Source organism: Cricetulus griseus, chromosome 6, assembly GCF_003668045.3.
Source record: "Cricetulus griseus strain 17A/GY chromosome 6, alternate assembly CriGri-PICRH-1.0, whole genome shotgun sequence".
NCBI lineage: Eukaryota > Metazoa > Chordata > Mammalia > Rodentia > Cricetidae > Cricetulus > Cricetulus griseus.
In genome coordinates, this window is record NC_048599.1 from 1,986,576 (window position 1) to 2,003,582 (window position 17,007).

At 51.7% G+C, this 17,007-nt stretch overlaps 1 protein-coding gene across 1 annotated transcript in view; it reads left to right on the plus strand.

Moving 5' to 3' along the window:
• Taf4 (TATA-box binding protein associated factor 4) overlaps positions 1-17,007 on the plus strand; it is a 61,547-nt gene that overhangs the window by 26,443 nt on the left and 18,097 nt on the right. The window contains 6 exon segments of the mRNA XM_027419865.2: positions 8,097-8,257; positions 9,501-9,620; positions 11,895-12,014; positions 13,150-13,272; positions 15,005-15,094; positions 15,723-15,968. Of these exon segments, the coding sequence (XP_027275666.1) occupies positions 8,097-8,257; positions 9,501-9,620; positions 11,895-12,014; positions 13,150-13,272; positions 15,005-15,094; positions 15,723-15,968 (860 nt within the window).

A 17,007-nucleotide genomic window follows, 5' to 3' on the forward strand; every position in this document is an offset into this window, starting at 1 on the left:
CTTGAGCTGGTGTGGTGGAGGACTTGAGCAGGTGTGGTGGAGGACTTGAGCAGGTGTGGTGGAGGACTTGAGCAGGTGTGGTGGAGGACTTGAGCAGGTGTGGTGGAGGACTTGAGCTGGTGTGGTGGAGGACTTGAGCAGGTGTGGTGGAGGACTTGAGCTGGTGTGGTGGAGGACTTGAGCAGGTGTGGTGGAGGACTTGAGCTGGTGTGGTGGAGGACTTGAGCAGGTGTGGTGGAGGACTTGAGCAGGTGTGGTGGAGGACTTGAGCAGGTGTGGTGGAGGACTTGAGCTGGTGTGGTGGAGGACTTGAGCAGGTGTGGTGGAGGACTTGAGCTGGTGTGGTGGAGGACTTGAGCAGGTGTGGTGGAGGACTTGAGCTGGTGTGGTGGAGGACTTGAGCAGGTGTGGTGGAGGACTTGAGCTGGTGTGGTGGAGGACTTGAGCAGGTGTGGTGGAGGACTTGAGCTGGTGTGGTGGAGGACTTGAGCAGGTGTGGTGGAGGACTTGAGTAGGTGTGGTGGAGGACTTGAGCAGGTGTGGTGGAGGACTTGAGCAGGTGTGGTGGAGGACTTGAGCTGGTGTGGTGGAGGACTTGAGCTGGTGTGGTGGAGGACTTGAGCTGGTGTGGTGGAGGACTTGAGCAGGTGTGGTGGAGGACTTGAGCAGGTGTGGTGGAGGACTTGAGCAGGTGTGGTGGAGGACTTGAGCTGGTGTGGTGGAGGACTTGAGCAGGTGTGGTGGAGGACTTGAGCAGGTGTGGTGGAGGACTTGAGCAGGTGTGGTGGAGGACTTGAGCAGGTGTGGTGGAGGACTTGAGCTGGTGTGGTGGAGGACTTGAGCTGGTGTGGTGGAGGACTTGAGCTGGTGTGGTGGAGGACTTGAGCTGGTGTGGTGGAGGACTTGAGCTGGTGTGGTGGAGGACTTGAGCTGGTGTGGTGGAGGACTTGAGCTGGTGTGGTGGAGGACTTGAGCTGGTGTGGTGGAGGACTTGAGCTGGTGTGGTGGAGGACTTGAGCAGGTGTGGTGGAGGACTTGAGTTGGTGTGGTGGAAGACTTGAACTGGTGTGGTGGAGGATTTGAGCAGGTATGGAGGGCGGCCTGTGCTTTCAGAAAGCAGAAATCTATGGTGTTGTCTTGTACTGACAATGTGACTGCGTCAGGCAGGGTGGCTTTGGCTGCTTGGCCTTGTCGGCCTTTGCCTTGCCTGGTTGATCTTGCTTTCAGGCTGGCCTAGGGGTGAGTTTGAAACAACCTCCTTGAATACAAAAAAAGTTCTGCTCTGTGTAGTTGGGCACATTTTGAGAAGAGGTTAAGGGAAAGCCAGAATGGATGCTCTGGGTATAGGAGGTGTAGACCCTGCCTCCACAGAGCCATGAGGTGCACATTAAAGCCAGGTGTGGTCCTGTGGGGAAGGCTCTTCGCTGCCCATCCTAACTGGCACACCTGGATGGCTAGATGTCATTTGGCAGCCATTGTGTTGGTGTCTTCTCACCAGTGTCTGTTTTGTTTTGAGACAGTATCTTGCTACATAGCCTAAGCTGGCCTCAAGTTCATCATGACTTCCTGCCTCAGCCTTCCCAGGGCTGGGACTTGAGATGTTTGCTGCCTGCTCAGGTGTGGAGGTTGGCCTCTCCTGTCTTCTCTTGAGACTCTGGCTCCCTGGCCTTACTGCTGTCTACTCAGACCCTTCCCTCTACCTGGCCAGCTCCTGACACTTAATGTTGGGTGGCTTCACTGTGCCCGTTCTCCATGGCGCTGAGCTCTTGTCCAGGCCCAGGGCTGTGCCTGAGTCTTCTTGCTCACCTCTCCCACAACATAGCTGCTGAGTGCCAGGAAGTGGGTAGAGGGAGGAGGACAGGAGGCAGAGCATGGACTGTGATGGGGCTGGGGGAAAGCCTGTGGTAAGTGTCCCTGAGATTCAGGGGTTCTAAGATATGTAGACTTCCTAGTAGGGCCTGGGTCAGTCAGGGGTCTCCAGCCAGGCTTCTGCTGGTCTGTGCTCTGAACTAGCTCATTTCATCACGTTGGCGTCTCCACATCACAAGACAGAGTTTGCTTCCAGATGTTTATTTTTCATAGAAAGGAAGGAGCCACTCTTCCCCTAGATCCAGCACCTTCTAACAGTCGCATGAGTCACTGCTGATCTGTAGCTGATGGGCTGGGCATTTGCGGACACATGCCTGTGCTTTTTAAAATATTGTTCAAGATTTAGGTAAAGTACTTAATGACTTAGTCTTGAATATACAGCTGTCTGTAGGGGAAGATGCCTTTTTAAAAAATTCTCTCATATATTACTCCCAACTCTCATCCCAGGTCCTCCCCCCTCCCCTCCCCCATGCACCCCTCCTCTGTTTCCCTTCAGAGAAGGGCAGGCCTCCCAGGGATAGCAACCAAACATGGCCTATCAAGCTGCAGTAAGACTGGGCACCTCCCCTCATATTAAGGCTGGATGAGGCAACCCAGTAGGAGGAAAAGAGTCCCCAAAGCAGGCAAATGTATTGAGTGTTAGGAGTCCCACAAAAACACCAAGGTACACAACCCCAGCATGTAAGCAGAGGTCTGCAAGATGTGCTGGGGGTTGAGGGTCACAGAAGATGCCGCTTAACCAGACTCCAAAGGACATTAGGTTACAGGCGGTGTTAGTGCTCAGGCATCTGTACTGGCCTGTCCCTGTGGTCCTGACAGGATTCGCCCTCAGCTTCAGCCACTAAAAGCACTGCCTGTGCACATTCACTGTGTTTCCTTTGAAAAGGGCCCTGCCCACCTCCGTCCTTCTCTGTCTGCTTCTCTTATCTGCTTCTCTGCCTGTCTGTCTGTCGTCACCCCCCCCCCCCCCCCCCCGCAGTCTCCTTCTCCCCTGCCCCCTTCCCATTCACTTCCCATGACATCTCCTCCACCCAAGCTCTGCTGCATGGCTACTTCTCTCATGCACCACGTTTTAAAATTACAGCAGTTGATAGTCAAGCCCCGCACACTACTTACATGCATCTGCTTGTGAAAACACACAAGTTAATCTCTGAAAGCCATATCACCAAAATTTAGGGTCTAATGTTTTGAAGGGTTTAGGGAACCCTAGTATGGAGACTGGGTCGAAGTACTGTGGGCCTGTGGGTACTGAACTGACCATGTGGCCTTATTTGTTTCCTCCTGTGGAGCAGCCCCTTCTCTGGGGCTGTAGGTGCCTCCTCAGATCTGAGGGAGGCCTCGGCTGTAGTCATGGAGTATGCTGGGCAGAGGTAACAGTGGCCTGCCACCAACCCCTGGCCAGTTTTGTGGCTTACAAGATACATGGATGGGCACTTCAGGAGGGCCACTCCCAACTAGGAGTGTAGAAGGTACTGCCCTCTCCCCAACTCGCTCACTCCCCCCCCCCCCCGCCCCCCATTTTTCGAATCAGGGTCTCATGAATGTGGGACTGGCCTCTAACTTCTGGTCTTCCTGCCCACCTCCTGTGTGCTGGGATTGCAGGTTATGTGGTGTTGGAGATGGAACCCAGGGTTTCATATATGCTAGGTACACTCACCTGCAGCCCAGCTCAGGCCCCTTCTGAGGTCTATTTTGTGCCCAGTGCATTCAGATAGAATTTATGATAAACATTTGTTGAGCAGTGTATAATTTAGATGTTTGTGAAGATGATATTGATGATTTTTGTGTCTGTTTTTTTTTGGGGGGGGGATGCAAGAAGCAACTTATTGTTAACTCTATTTTATCCTGCTCTGAAAAGAGATAGATTACACATTTCCAGTGACTAGGATTTGTGGTGGGAAAGAGGAGAAATGTAGATGAACAGAAGTGACTAATTTCAGGGAGCAAAGGCTTCTGTAGGTTGACTTCTGCCCCCAGGGACCTGGTGTGGAGGACAGGCGTTATCTGGTGTCTGAGAGGAACTGTCTGAAGAGCCTGTTGCTGCCACTGTGTGGGGAAGCTGCTCTGCTTGGCAGCTACAAGGGACTTAGAGGTCCTGTGTCTGCAGTGCTCTGGCCTGTGAGTGAGTGGGTAGAGGCTGCCAGCGGGAAAGAAGGCATAGGATCACCTCAGCTCTCAGCAACTGAAGTCAGTCCTGCCATGGCATGGAGGTGTTGGAGACCTGCTGCTGACTAGGTGGCAGCAGTCACAGCTCAGGCAGGCGTGGAGGAGCAAGGGGGCTTGGAATAGTCTGGAAATTGGGTGGGTGCAGCTATGTAGTGGGTAAGCTGGGGATGAGGAATGTGGTTCCAGTGGGAAGTGAGGGCTGGGGAGAATTCTCTGGGAGTGAGCAGAGAGGGAGTGGTTTGCAGGTGAGTAACCAGTAAAGTAGCCTGTAGAGTAGAGCTACAGTTGTGGGAAGAGCCAGAACAGCATGTCCCCCAAGTGACAGGAAGATCTGAGGTGGCAGTTGAGGGGCTTGTTCAGCTGCAGTGTTTTCTTGTGGGATTCTGTCACACACCTCTAAGCACAAAGCTGGATTCCTCTCCACCCCCACCTCAGGAAAGAGGACTGGCACTCAGATACTCACTCTGTGAGCCGGCACGCAATGGGGCTTCATGGGGAATCCTGAGTGGGCAGACTGCGTATAACTGCTTCTCAGTTCTCAGGTGACCCCAGAACCAATGCCTAAGGAGAGTGCAGGCTGGAAAGACACAGAGGCCTGGCTGGGCTCCCCCAGCACCTAGTGTATGGGCTGCTGGGGTCAACAGATGCCTGCAGTGGTGACTGTAAACCACTTCCCGGGCTCTTGTACCAGCTTCTGAAGGGAAGAGAGGCACATGAGTTTTCCTGTGAGGGTCAAACAGGGCCCTCTCACCCTGTATGACTTTACTCTGAAGCTTGACCACACTTCCTCCTGTGGCATTTCTGGGGTCTCTGTCCATCAGAGGACTCCAGTGCCATTTCGCACTTTGGCTTGAAGTCTGACGCTGAGGTTCTTAGCATCCTCCTCCCTGGACTGCTTACTGTCTGAGCTGTACTGCAAGAGGTGCTATGTAAAGGAGCTGGGAGGTGCAGGCTCAGCTTCCAGTTAGGTAACACTCATGGCTGTGTGTGTGTGTGTGTGTGTGTGTGTGTATGTGTGTGTGTGACTGATGGCTGTGTGTGTCTGTGTGTGTCTCTGTCCCCTGGTGACTGGATATGCTAATCAAGACTACCTTATCTTTAGATCATAGCTGGTTCTTGCATTGCGTGCCCTTGTATTCATGTGTGCGAGTGCATATGTGTGCATGTGTGTGCATGTGCGCACACACATAGGTCTTTCATCATGTTTTTGGTGTAGTTTGCTAGCCTGACACACACAGACCTGAAGACCCCACTGGTCAGGATAGTGAGCTTCCTATCATCTCAGCACTTTGGCTGTTCTCCCATTCTCTAGCCTTACCTGTTGTCAGCTTGGAGTTGGGTCCTGGAACATAGAAGTGTATAGTGTGAATTCAGTGTTGTCATTTGAGGATCACCTGTATTGTATCCATAGTTCATTTCTTTATGTCTGACTGCTTTCCCATTATGTAGATAACTTAGATGGGTCCCTTTATTGGTGTGTTTTGTTGTTCCCAGTTTTGGGTTGTCAGAAATAAGACTGCTTCAGTTAGCTCAGGTCCAAGTGTCTACAAGGTAGGCGGGTGTGGAGGACTGCACCCCATCATGGGGCTTGTCATTTCCTAAGATTGTGGGATGGCGTTCCTGAGTGCACCTCATGCTATTGGAGTTCTCTGCTCACATCACCAGTTATGCCTGGTCTCCCTTCTGTTGCAGTAGTGGGTGTGGATAGCTCCACATTGTGCATTTAATTTGCACGTTCCACGTTGGCCTGTGACACCGAGCTAATTTGTTGCTTTGGGCTGTATGTCTTTCATCTCTGGGAAATGTCTGCTTGGATCTGTTGCCTACTTGTGTTGTAATTGTCTTGCTGAGATGTGGGAGGGCCGTAGTCTGTGTGTGTTTTGTACGCCAGCCCTCTGTCTGTGCTCCCTGAGCTGGTGACAAGCATTTCCTCTTAGCTTCTGGAGAAGGGTGGCACCTGGATTTGGGGGAGGGGGGCTGTGAGTTGCCGATGTGTTTCTTTATGGACCATGCTTCTGGAATGATTTCTAGAATAACGGCATTCTTTTCTATCCTGGAGCCCTGGTCTTGTGTGTAGAGGGTGGATCCAAGTCTTTTGCCTGCACCTGTCCTGTTGTCCTTGCTCTCTTAGGTTTCTGTCCATCTGTGTAGGCCTGTCTCTGCACTCTGGGCTGTGTTGATGCAAGATGAGATACTGTGTGGTCTCTGGAGATTTGTAGGTCACCCATGTTCATGTCTAGTGTCATTGTATTTCTTCAGAACACACGTGTTTAAGACAGAGCATCTGAAATGCTTTCCTTCCTGTTGCAATGATGTGGCTGGGTATTGCCTTCCAGGTGGCAGGTGGCAGGCACATCAGGTCTGTTGTCTGCTGTAGAGCCCCCAGTTGTGCCAGCTTAATGTGAGTTCTGGGCTTCTTTCCCTGAAGTGATCAGTGGTGTAGGAGTCCTGTGTGGTCTGGAGGGCAACATCTCACTTCCTGATTGACATGGCAGAGATCTGCTGCCGGTGCCAGGGGACCTCTCCAGGACATGCCATCGTTCGTGGTTGCTTACCTTTTCTTTCTCACACTTGTCGGAGCTTCTGAATGACACCCTCAATTTTATCACACCCCTTCTACCAAGTCTCTACTTTTCCTTTCTGCACTGTCTTCTGTATGGTGCTGAATGCCCTCATCTGTCCATCCTGTGGGTACTGGATGTTCAGGTAACATTGAAGGGCCTTCTGATTAATACTTACTGCTGTTAAAATAGATGTTTTCTAAAGAGGGCTTCTACATTTGTCTGTTTAGGTCTATGGAGACACACTGGCCACCATTGTGCTGATGTGGTTGTATGAGGTAGTTCTGGGGGATCATTCATTTCTTTAATCCCAACAACAGGGCTTTCTGGATTAAGAATTTACTGAGTACACCCGGGGGTGGTGGCGAATACCTTTAATCCCAGTGCCAGCCTGGTCTACAAAGTGAGTTCCAGAACAGCCAGAGCTACACAGAGAAACCCTGTCTCCAAAAACAACAAACATTTTTTTGTAACTGAGTTAAAAGGGGCCTTGCTGCTGTTCTGATAAACTCAGAGCTTGACAGTATCAAAGACTCTTCCTGTATGATTGATTGCTCTGGCTTATTCCTCACAGAGGGGAAGCTCAGGGTTTGCTGGGTTTATAGCTTATAGGAGGTTCTAGTCTCAACACCTCCCTCCCACCTCCCCCTCTCTGGTGGGTGTGTTACTTTGGAACTGTGTCCTGCTGGGCTGGGCTGAGGGTGTCTGTAACTCTGCTGTGGACATTAAATTTAAGACAAGTGTGATACTGTTGCTTCTAGAGCTTAGGGTACAATTGGTTGCTGGTTTGAAGTCAAAAGTAGTCAAACTTCACTGGTAGAATATGCTTTCCCAGAGTTTCAGGAATTTTGCTGGGTGAGAGACTGTACTGTACCTTGCCTGTTGCTGTGGACAGTGCCTCTGTGCATCCTGGTCAGGTGGGGTGGTGGTGTCAGGGAAGCCCAGCCCCCACGTCTGACTAGAGTGGTATTCCTGTGAAGAATAGAGGACCACACTTTTTGGTTTGGTTTGGACATTCTGGGACATCAAGCTGGAGAGACTTGGGCTATGAACCATAGAGGTGATGGTGTCCAAATTGTGAGCACATTTCAGTGTGTTGGGCAGAGAAATGTGGAGGAGGGTACAGAACTACCCAGGGCCTCATAGGACTTATAGGTGTTGTAAGCCTGCAGGGAGGGGTACCCACCACTTTGTGAGTGTAGACAAGGCACTGTGCTTCGGCTCCCACATCTGAAGAGGCTGTAGGGCACACATCTGGTCTGAAGCTGTGTCCACTAGCTTGGCTTTGCCACTTAGGTTCCTTGTGAAAGGAGATGCAGTGTGGTCTTAGTGTGTTTGGACAGTCCTCCACCATCCTGTGCTGTCTCCCTTGAGGGACCACCTGCTCTGCAGCTGCTCATGCTCATATATTCCTCCAGTAGTAATTAGTCCCTTGGCCAGGGTCTTCCTTGTGCTGGAGTAGGGAGTGCTTCCTGATGCCAAGTCTCATTTGTCCCCCAGGAATGGTCCTCGTGCGGAGTGAGAATGGGCAGTTGTTAATGATCCCTCAACAGGCCCTGGCTCAGATGCAGGCCCATGCCCAGGCCCAGCCTCAGAGCACCATGGCACCCCGTCCTGCAACCCCCACAGGTGCTCCACCTGTCCAGATCTCCACCGTGCAGGTGAGTGCATGCATGGTGAGTAGGCTAGTGTGGGGTGGCCCCAGCTCAGCCTGTCCCTCACCCATCCCCACCCTGCACACTGGGGATGTTGGCAGAGTAAAGGTGTGTCCTGTGTGAGTGGACGCTGAGGCATGCAGGGGTTTTCAAACTCTTCCATCAGGCTGGGTGCAGGACAGCTCTGGTCTCCCAGTCTCCTAGCTGAGACCATATGCTCTTGGAGGAGCCAGGTCTTGTGGCCAGTGCTCAGCTTGCTGACTGAGTTGGGTCACAGTAGACACTTGGTCAGCTACCTTGGCTGAGCCCTGGTCTTTCTCTTGCCACCAGTAGGTTCACTTTCTGTGTCCCAGTGTCTTTCTCTGTAAAGTGCGGATCTAGTAGTGCATAGGCTGTGGGACTGTGGTGAAGACTGAGGATGCTTGAAGTATCAAGAGCGAGCAGTGGAAAGGAGTAGAGGCCACACAGATGGACCCTGCTCCTAAGCCTGGAGGTCATAGAGCTTGATGCCAGGCTGTGTCGTCCCAGTGTACATTTCCCCACCACCCCAGCACTACGGCCCCCCCCCCCCCCCGGTCTGTGCCAGCACACTCTGTTGTATGCTTTGTGTGGCCTTGCTCTTGTCTGGTGCCTCACTAGATAGCTGGCAGCTAAAGAGATGATGGGAGTAACCGTCTTAACTCTGAGCTCCCTCTGGAGCTGTGCCTCATCCTGTGGACGGGGCCTATGTGCTGGAGGTAGCCGAGCCCCCATAGGAACAACACAGAGCAGCACTTTTGAGGTCTGAGTGCTGTTTCCTGAGGAGGAAGCCTGTGGACTGTGTTGATGGTTTTCTGTGGTGGCACCCTGCGCTTCTGCATCCCACCTTTGCGTCTCCTATCACACAACTCTTCTGTAGCCACCTCAGGACTCCACGTGTCTCCATCCTAGTTGACCCCAGCTTTCCTGTGGCATCTCCTCCATTTTGAGTGCAGGCTAGCGTCATTCTAAGAGCAGTGCCACCACTGGGTTTCCAGGTGTCTGTTTTAAAAAATGGCATTTTGTAGACGTCACTAAAAAAGTCTGTTTTCAGAATTTTCTGTGAAAAGTTTCTGATCATACATTTTTTCTTTGGCTAGAAAGTTTTGGGTTTAGGATGACTTCCTTGTAGGTAAGTAGTAAGCTGTGGATTACTTGAGTGCACTAGTATGTATTCAGGAGTGTAACCTACTGTAGTTCATTTTAGATGACTCCTAACTTATTTTTTCAGGCTCCAGGAACACCTATTATTGCACGGCAGGTGACTCCAACTACCATAATTAAGCAAGTGTCTCAGGCCCAGACGACGGTACAGCCCACTACAACCCTACAGCGGTCTCCTGGGGTACAGGTGAGAGGATTCAGGCTGGGTGTTCTTTCTCCTTGGTGTTGCTTTCCCAGCAGGGAAACCACACCAGCTTTGCATGGCTTCCAGACCACACTGCCCCCCTGTGGCCCGTTGCTGTGATTACAGCACAACCCTAGAAGTGATCATCTTTCTCTTTCTTCATGTCCCCTCTCTTCATCTTTGCCTTCTTCTGTCTCCTCTTCCTCTCCTCTGAGCTAGGGTCTCAGGAGGTAACCGCTATTTGGTTTGGGACTTGCTGTGTGGACCACACTGGCAATACACTTGGAATGCTTTTCCTGCCTCTGCCTCCTAGAGTTGTTTGTAAAATAGTGTCCTAGGTGGTGGTGGGGAGAGTGTCCTGCAGTACTGGTCATACATGACACATGCTGATGCTCCTGAGGTGCAGCTTCTAGCACAGAGAGCCAAGGGGAGGGGCTTACATCCCAGGTGCTCCTCTGTTGCAGAGGGCAAAGCAGATGTGAAGAGTTGGGAGGGGCTGGTCAGGGAGGACATAACACGATTGGAGAGATGTACCTGGCTCTGGAAGAAACTCCTAGTCAGAGAAAACATGTGGTCAGGGAGACACTGGCCTTGGAAGACATCCTTGTCTGGGAGGGCAGACTTGATTAGGGAAGCAAAGTGCCTCAACTGCTCCTGATACTGAGTTTATGAGGTGCCATACTGTGTCAGGCTCTGGGCTCTGCAGTGAAGCGCCTGCCACACTGCGCCTAGGTGCTGTGTTCCTGCATAAGCTGCACCTCCATTGCAGTGGGAGTCTGAGCTAGGTGATGGGCTGCAGTGCAGCTCCACACATGAGCCTTCTGAACTCTCTTCTCTTGGAGCTCAGCTCCATCTTCTTTGATAGCTGTGGGGAGTACGAACAGCTTGAAGAGTAGTTTTGTCCCAGGTGTGGTAAGCCAGCAGAGACGTCTTTGTGTTTCAGAAGCTGGAGTTTCCTGAGAGGAACTCCTTCCTAGTGCTGTCTGTATCTCACTAAAGTATTCACTCTTCGGATGCAGAGGGGCTCTAGGAGGTGGTGAGGTCATGGCAAGCTGTGTGTCACATTTAGTGAGAACAGGTGCTTTGAAGTAGGTAGATGGGGTCTCCAGTTGGCTGCGGTTCATAGCAGTCAGGTAGGAAATAAGTTTTAAAGTGAAAGAGTGACAAGGGTCCCTGGTTTTCCGGCTGCCCCTGGCTTGTTGAGTCAGCCTCTTGGTTTGTTCCTGCATAGTGTTGTCACAGGACATTTTATTTGGTGATTTCCAGTCACAAGGGTAATGCATGCTTATGGCATGGAGACACTTATCACTCCTGAATCCATGGCCAGCTGTAGGGTAATGTGGGGAGGGAGACACAAGAGACCTGAGGTAACTGAGCACTGGTGCAGCACCTTCATCAGCACTGTGGCCCGAGTACTCCCAAGGGCTTCTCCAAGGGCACCAAGGACCTGCCTCATGCTGCTCCACAGCTGTCCTGGCTGTGGCTGTGGGCTGTCACCCTGCTCTCAGCCTTCAGGTGTGGGGGGTGGGGCAGTGCTCAATGCCCTGGAGTGAGGGAATGTGGGCCGCTAGATTTATCGTTGGAGAGGCACTAATTTAAAAACCAGTAAATATTTCATTGTGATTACTCAAGAAAAGCAGAAATCTAAGTGAGACTAAGAGCCAGTGGTTTGGAGTGTGAGTCATTTGAAGTCTAGGTGTCCGTTTGCTTGCAAATGTTCTTATGCTTGGCCAAGCAACACCTTTCCACAGTCAGTATGGCCAGTACCAGCAACCCAGCTCTTGTACCTCAACTTGCTGTGGCTTCTTGACAAGACTCACTTTTGGAAAGTGGAGGACATTAGTGCAGGTAGTTGTGGAGAGGGGAGGCCTTTCCCCTGTCTTGGTTCTGTATGGACCTCGAAGGTCGAAGCTACTTTTTAGCCAAGTCTCTGTGTGAACAGATGAGAGGGTTCTCAGGAGTAGCCTCTGAGATGGGAGCTCATTGGGTTCTCCGGTCCTTGGTGCTTGTCTCTGTGACAGCGGTCAGACTCTGACGTGGATTCTCAGTGATGGCTTCAAGCTCATTAGGTTTTATTACAGATGCAAATACATCTCCCTATCATTATCATTTGGTCCTCAGGGGTCGTCTGCTGTGGGTGCCCTTGGCTACCTCAAGTAGCTGCAGGAAGTGTGGCCACCCGCTATTTGGGCTCCCTACTTTCCCGAAGCTGGTTTACTCGCTGGGCGTCTGTTGCTTTTGAGAGATGCATTTACCTTGTGTTTTGAACTCTTCTAGCCTCAGCTGGTTCTCGGCGGTTCTGCACAGACAGCCTCACTCGGAACAGCCACAGCTGTTCAGACAGGGACACCTCAACGAACAGTCCCCGGGGCCAGCACCACCTCCACAGCTGCCACGGTAAGAACTCCCTTCAGGACCCCTAGGGGTAACACCAGCCCATGGTAGTAGTGGGGTGATGGGGAATGTACTGTGCATGTTTATCTTATTGATTGTTGAATAAAATACTGTTTGGCCAATGAGACAGCAAGTTAGACGGAACTGGGAGTCAAGAGGATTCTGGGAGATGTAGTAGAGAAGTGGTGATCCAGGCAGGAAGTGACATAGCAAGGAGACTCATATTTAAGTGAAGGAGAAACAGGAAGGGTCCCCTTTTCCCCTCCGCTCCTGCTCCAGCGGCAGGATGTGATCCCAGCAAGGAGGGACGCCAATAAGGTGTCCGATAAGATAAATCTTATAAAATATATAGGTTTATGATAGTTAAGACTGAGTTAGCAGATGAGAATCCTAGTCATTGGCCAAGCAGCTTTGAACCTAATACAAGTTTCTGTGTATTCATTTGGGCCTAATTCAGGCGGGCGTCTGGCGTAAAGCTCACACGTGGTGGTGGGGCTCAGCGGCTTTTGGTGGAAAGATTTATCATAACGGGGGATGTGGAGCTGGTGTACAGAGGGGCTTGAGAGTGTTTCAGGACCATAGCCGACCGAGCACTTGGGGGGGGGGATAGAGGGCCCATGTAAGTTCTTCTATGGGGTGACCTGAGGGGCCCTGAGAAGCCACACACATAGAACTGCTCTGGTCTGGGTGTCAGTGTGTCTGTCTCTTTTCACCCCGCTGCTTTTCCTATATGAACCTGGAGCTTTGGACAAGCCGGGGCCATACTTTGCAACTTCTTCTTGTATTCTTTCACAAGTACTTTAACTGTTTCCCAGAGCTGTTCAGGACTTAGCCTGCTGTGCACATTTAGGCAGCAGCCTCTGCTCTTGAAGTTAGAGCTTTGTCTTGGTAGATACATTCTTCCCTATCCTTCCCTACAAGGGGGTTGCTGGGTTGAGAGCTGCAGGCTTGGTGGCCTTCAGAGTGGCTGGTTGCCCCACTGAGAAGCTTCTGGCTCGTGCAAGAGGTAGTGTGTTCCTGGACAGAAGTTTAAACACTGTGTTTACATGTCTTTCAGACAGGTACACATTTCACTGTATTGCGATGCTGTGCTGAAATCTCCTATAACTTACACCCCCACTTTTTTTTTTTAATACAGGAAACTATGGAAAATGTGAAGAAATGTAAAAGTTTTCTATCTACTTTAATAAAACTGGCTTCCTCTGGCAAACAGTCTACAGAAACAGCAGCTAATGTGAAAGAATTAGTACAGAACTTGCTGGTAAGTTGTTCAGGTGAAACTCTGTGCCTCAGAGCATGGTGTGTGACCTGCAGCCCGTGCTCAGCCTGCCAGGGCGACCTGGGAGAGCTTGTGAAAGGTCCTGGAGAGGGAGGGTCAGGGCGTATAGACAGACTTGCTTGTTCGAGTGTTCTGGGGACTGGACTGGAGTCCCCTGAGGAGACCTGCTAGCACTAGGAAAGAAGGGCTTACAGCACCCCTTAGCCTGACGGCCAGTGCTGCTCAAGGTGGCACCATGCCTTCTCTTTTCCTTCCCCCTTTAAAACTAAGGAAACAGGGAGGGACCTTAACTCCAGTTTGTAGGCAGGTGGTCTCCACTGTGCCTGCCCTTGCCAGTTCCTCTTCCCACACCTGGAGCATTTGGTGTGCTGGTCTCTAACTGGGGCCTGTGCTGCTGCTGTGCAGGACCGGCCTCTGCCATTGGCTGGTGCTCGTCAGGGTTTGAACTGGGTTCCTTGCCTGTGCTGCAGTGAAGTCTGTCCTTCCTAGCCTAAGCACCCCCTCCTTGCTCTCTTCTCTTTCTTTCCTGTTTCTTTGATTGGGAAACAGGGATCTTGGAGAGCATTGTGCTCTCTGCTGCTGGGGTTCATTGGTTCAGCTCCGTACTCCTGATCCTTTGCCTCCCCCAGCAACTTGCAGGCCAGGCAGGGGTGGTCCTCATTACCCTGATGCCTGGGAGGCCCCATCTTTTGTCCAGAGCTGTCTTCCCCTCCTGCTGGTCCTGTTCACTGCTTAGCTGTCCACAAGATGTTGCACCTTTCATCAGGGTCCCTGGCTCCCAGCTCATTCTTATGTGACTGCTGTGTGGCCTTGGGTTTCATCAGTCAGACTGAGGCTCAGCTGCTCGTAGTCCATACCATTCCCAGGATCAGAAATATTGCCAGCCTGTGCATTTTACCCGGCCACTTCTGCCCTCCTCAGAGCCCAGTGAGGGTGGTTGTTCATCACGGCATAGACCAGCTGCTGATGCTTTGTGCTCCCTCCTCCCCTCAGCTTGAAGTCTGGCTTTGTGTTACTCACAGGCCTCTGTTACTCTCAGGACACAGGTGCTGCCATACCCTGTTCTCAGCAGTCCACCATTGCTCTGTGCGCTGCAGCCTTCCTCAGGTTTTATAAGCCCTGGGCGAATGTTACAGTAGTCTGTGGTGCCTCTCTTCATGGCAGCATGGCTAGGCCTCTGCCCACTTCTGGTGTCTAGTCCATGCAGAAAGCTATTCTAATTCTCACCTTACAGGGTTTTCCAGCCTTCACACTGAGCCCCCAAATGTCTAACACAACCATATGTGCCTTGCTTGTGAACTCTAAGATTTCCGCTTTGGTGCTGTATAGGCCCAAGTATGGGCGCCATGGTCTCCTGACTGGGCTGGGCTAAAGCGTTGCCCTTGCACTCTGTACCATAGCTTGTTGGTTTCCTGGGTAGGTGCCTGCTGGGTCCCAAGTGAAGAGACATTGCGTGAGAAACCTGTGGGAGGGTGGAGATGTGAACCAGTAAGTGGCCAGCGAGAGACGTGTTCATCAGTCAGCTGCTGCTCAGTGTCCAAGGGACCCCTGACACATGTGCACCTGGGGTCTGCATCTGTTACACGGGGCAGTGGCATGTAGACACAGTCTGCTGTCACAAGGGCCGGAGCAGTGTGATGCTGCGGTTTGTAGTGTGTGCCATGAAGTTGTGTGAAGATGTGCCATAGCAATGCCACTGTGGGTTATCTTTCAGGATGGGAAAATCGAAGCAGAGGATTTCACTAGCAGGTTATATCGAGAATTGAACTCTTCACCTCAACCTTACCTTGTGCCTTTCCTGAAGGTAATTGACAGCTTGTACTGCAGCAGTGTGGTCCAGTCATGTGGGAGTCACATGCCGCCTGAGTTGCCTGGGACAGCATGTCAGGGTTATTGTTGAGAACAGGCTTTCTTGCTGCTGAGCCCCCAGTTGCAGCTCTGGCACACTTGGGGAAGGGTCTGCTTCAGAATAAGCTTGGGGACCCTGACAGTATTGATACCCTTTGGAGATGCAGTTGGTTTCTGAAATGCATTTTAGCCAGTTTTTGCTAAGGATGTCCTATTTAATGAATGTGGTTGGAGCCGAGTGGCAGATAGGATTAATACTTGACACTGGTGGGGCGTTGGTGGCGTAAGCCTTTAATTCCTTTAATAACTCTGGAGGCAGAGGCAGGCAGATCTCTGTGAGTTCGAGGCCAGCCTGGTCTCTAGAGCGAGTAGTGCCAGGATAGGCTCCAAAGCTACACAGAGAAACCCTGTCTCGAAAAACCAAAACCAAACCAAAACAAAAAACAAAAAACTTGACACTGTAGATGCTCAAAGATGTTATTAGCTGAGAGACTCTTTTGAAGGTTTATGCTTCTGAACTGTTAAGACAATAGAAGCACTTACGCCCCTGCTGTGCCTAACTCCACATGTCTATCTGTCCTCAGAGGAGCTTACCTGCCTTGAGACAGCTGACCCCAGACTCCGCGGCCTTCATCCAGCAGAGCCAGCAGCAGCAGCCACCCGCCTCACAAGCCACCACTGCACTCACAGCTGTGGTGCTGAGCAGCTCCGTGCAGCGCACAGCTGGGAAACCGGCTGCCTCGGTGACCAGCGCCCTCCAGCCCCCGGTCATCAGCCTCACGCAGCCCACACAGGTTGGCGTTGGCAAGCAGGCACCACCCACACCACTGGTATGAAGGCGCGAGCCTGGCATGGTGCTCTTGCCAGCCGCCATGCCACTTAAGTCACCAGCCCTGGCTCGGAGCCTCTTTCTGGAAAGAGCAGGCAAGGAAGCTCCTGCTGGAAGGCCTGTGGTTTTCCTAAGCAGTTAAATGTGAGCTGGAGGTTGAGGCCCACGACTTTGTGTTATATTTTTCAGAGAATTAAGTGAACTTGTTGGCTCACTTACTGGCAGGCCCCTCATCTTGTTGGGGTTTCCTGTACAGGAGCACAGTGTGTTTAGTGAGCCTCCCAGGAGGATGCTCTCTGGTCTTTGAGTGATGCCCGAATGTTCAAACTGTTGGGATTGGGGTAGGAGATGGGTAGGTCTGGGTTTTGCCTTTGGAGTAGAGCCTGCTGGTGGGAATAGTGCGGCCTGGCCGATGGCTTGGGCTGAGGGCTGCTGGCAGGTGGATCTGGCTTTTGTCTGGTGTGGATTCTTTGATGGGGACGGGATGGCTTTTTGCTGTGATTACATTCAGAGTGTACACCTGCCATCAACAGCACAGGCTCACCTTACCTGCAAAGGTGAACTTCAGAAGGGGGCTGGCTATGTGGTACAGTGTTGCAGAGCAGTTATTTATGAGGTTTCAGGGTTAATTTCCAGCTCTGGGTGGTGTTGGGCAGAGAGGTTGGAGTTGTAAATGCCAGTGCTGTAAGGGGGTGGGTGCTGAGGAGGCCAGGCTCCTCAGGGTTCTGGCTCCTCTGCTCTGTTAGCTCTTGCCTTTGTCTTCACTCTCTTGGTAGTGAGGACAGCATGGGTGGGCATCGGGCTGGAGGTCTACACACAGGAGTAGGGTTTCCTCCTGGGGCAGGATTACGGTGTCCTTCGCTTTCACATAGTTTAAGTAGGGAACTGTGCTGTTGAGCACTCAGCACATTGATTTACCTAGAAGGCAGTTCTGTGGAAGGACTTGCTCTCTTTGAGGGTCTAGCCTGTGCTGCTTGGTTTTGTCAGTTATATGGTCAGTTGTGGCCTTAGTGCCCGGATTACACGCAGACCCACCGTTT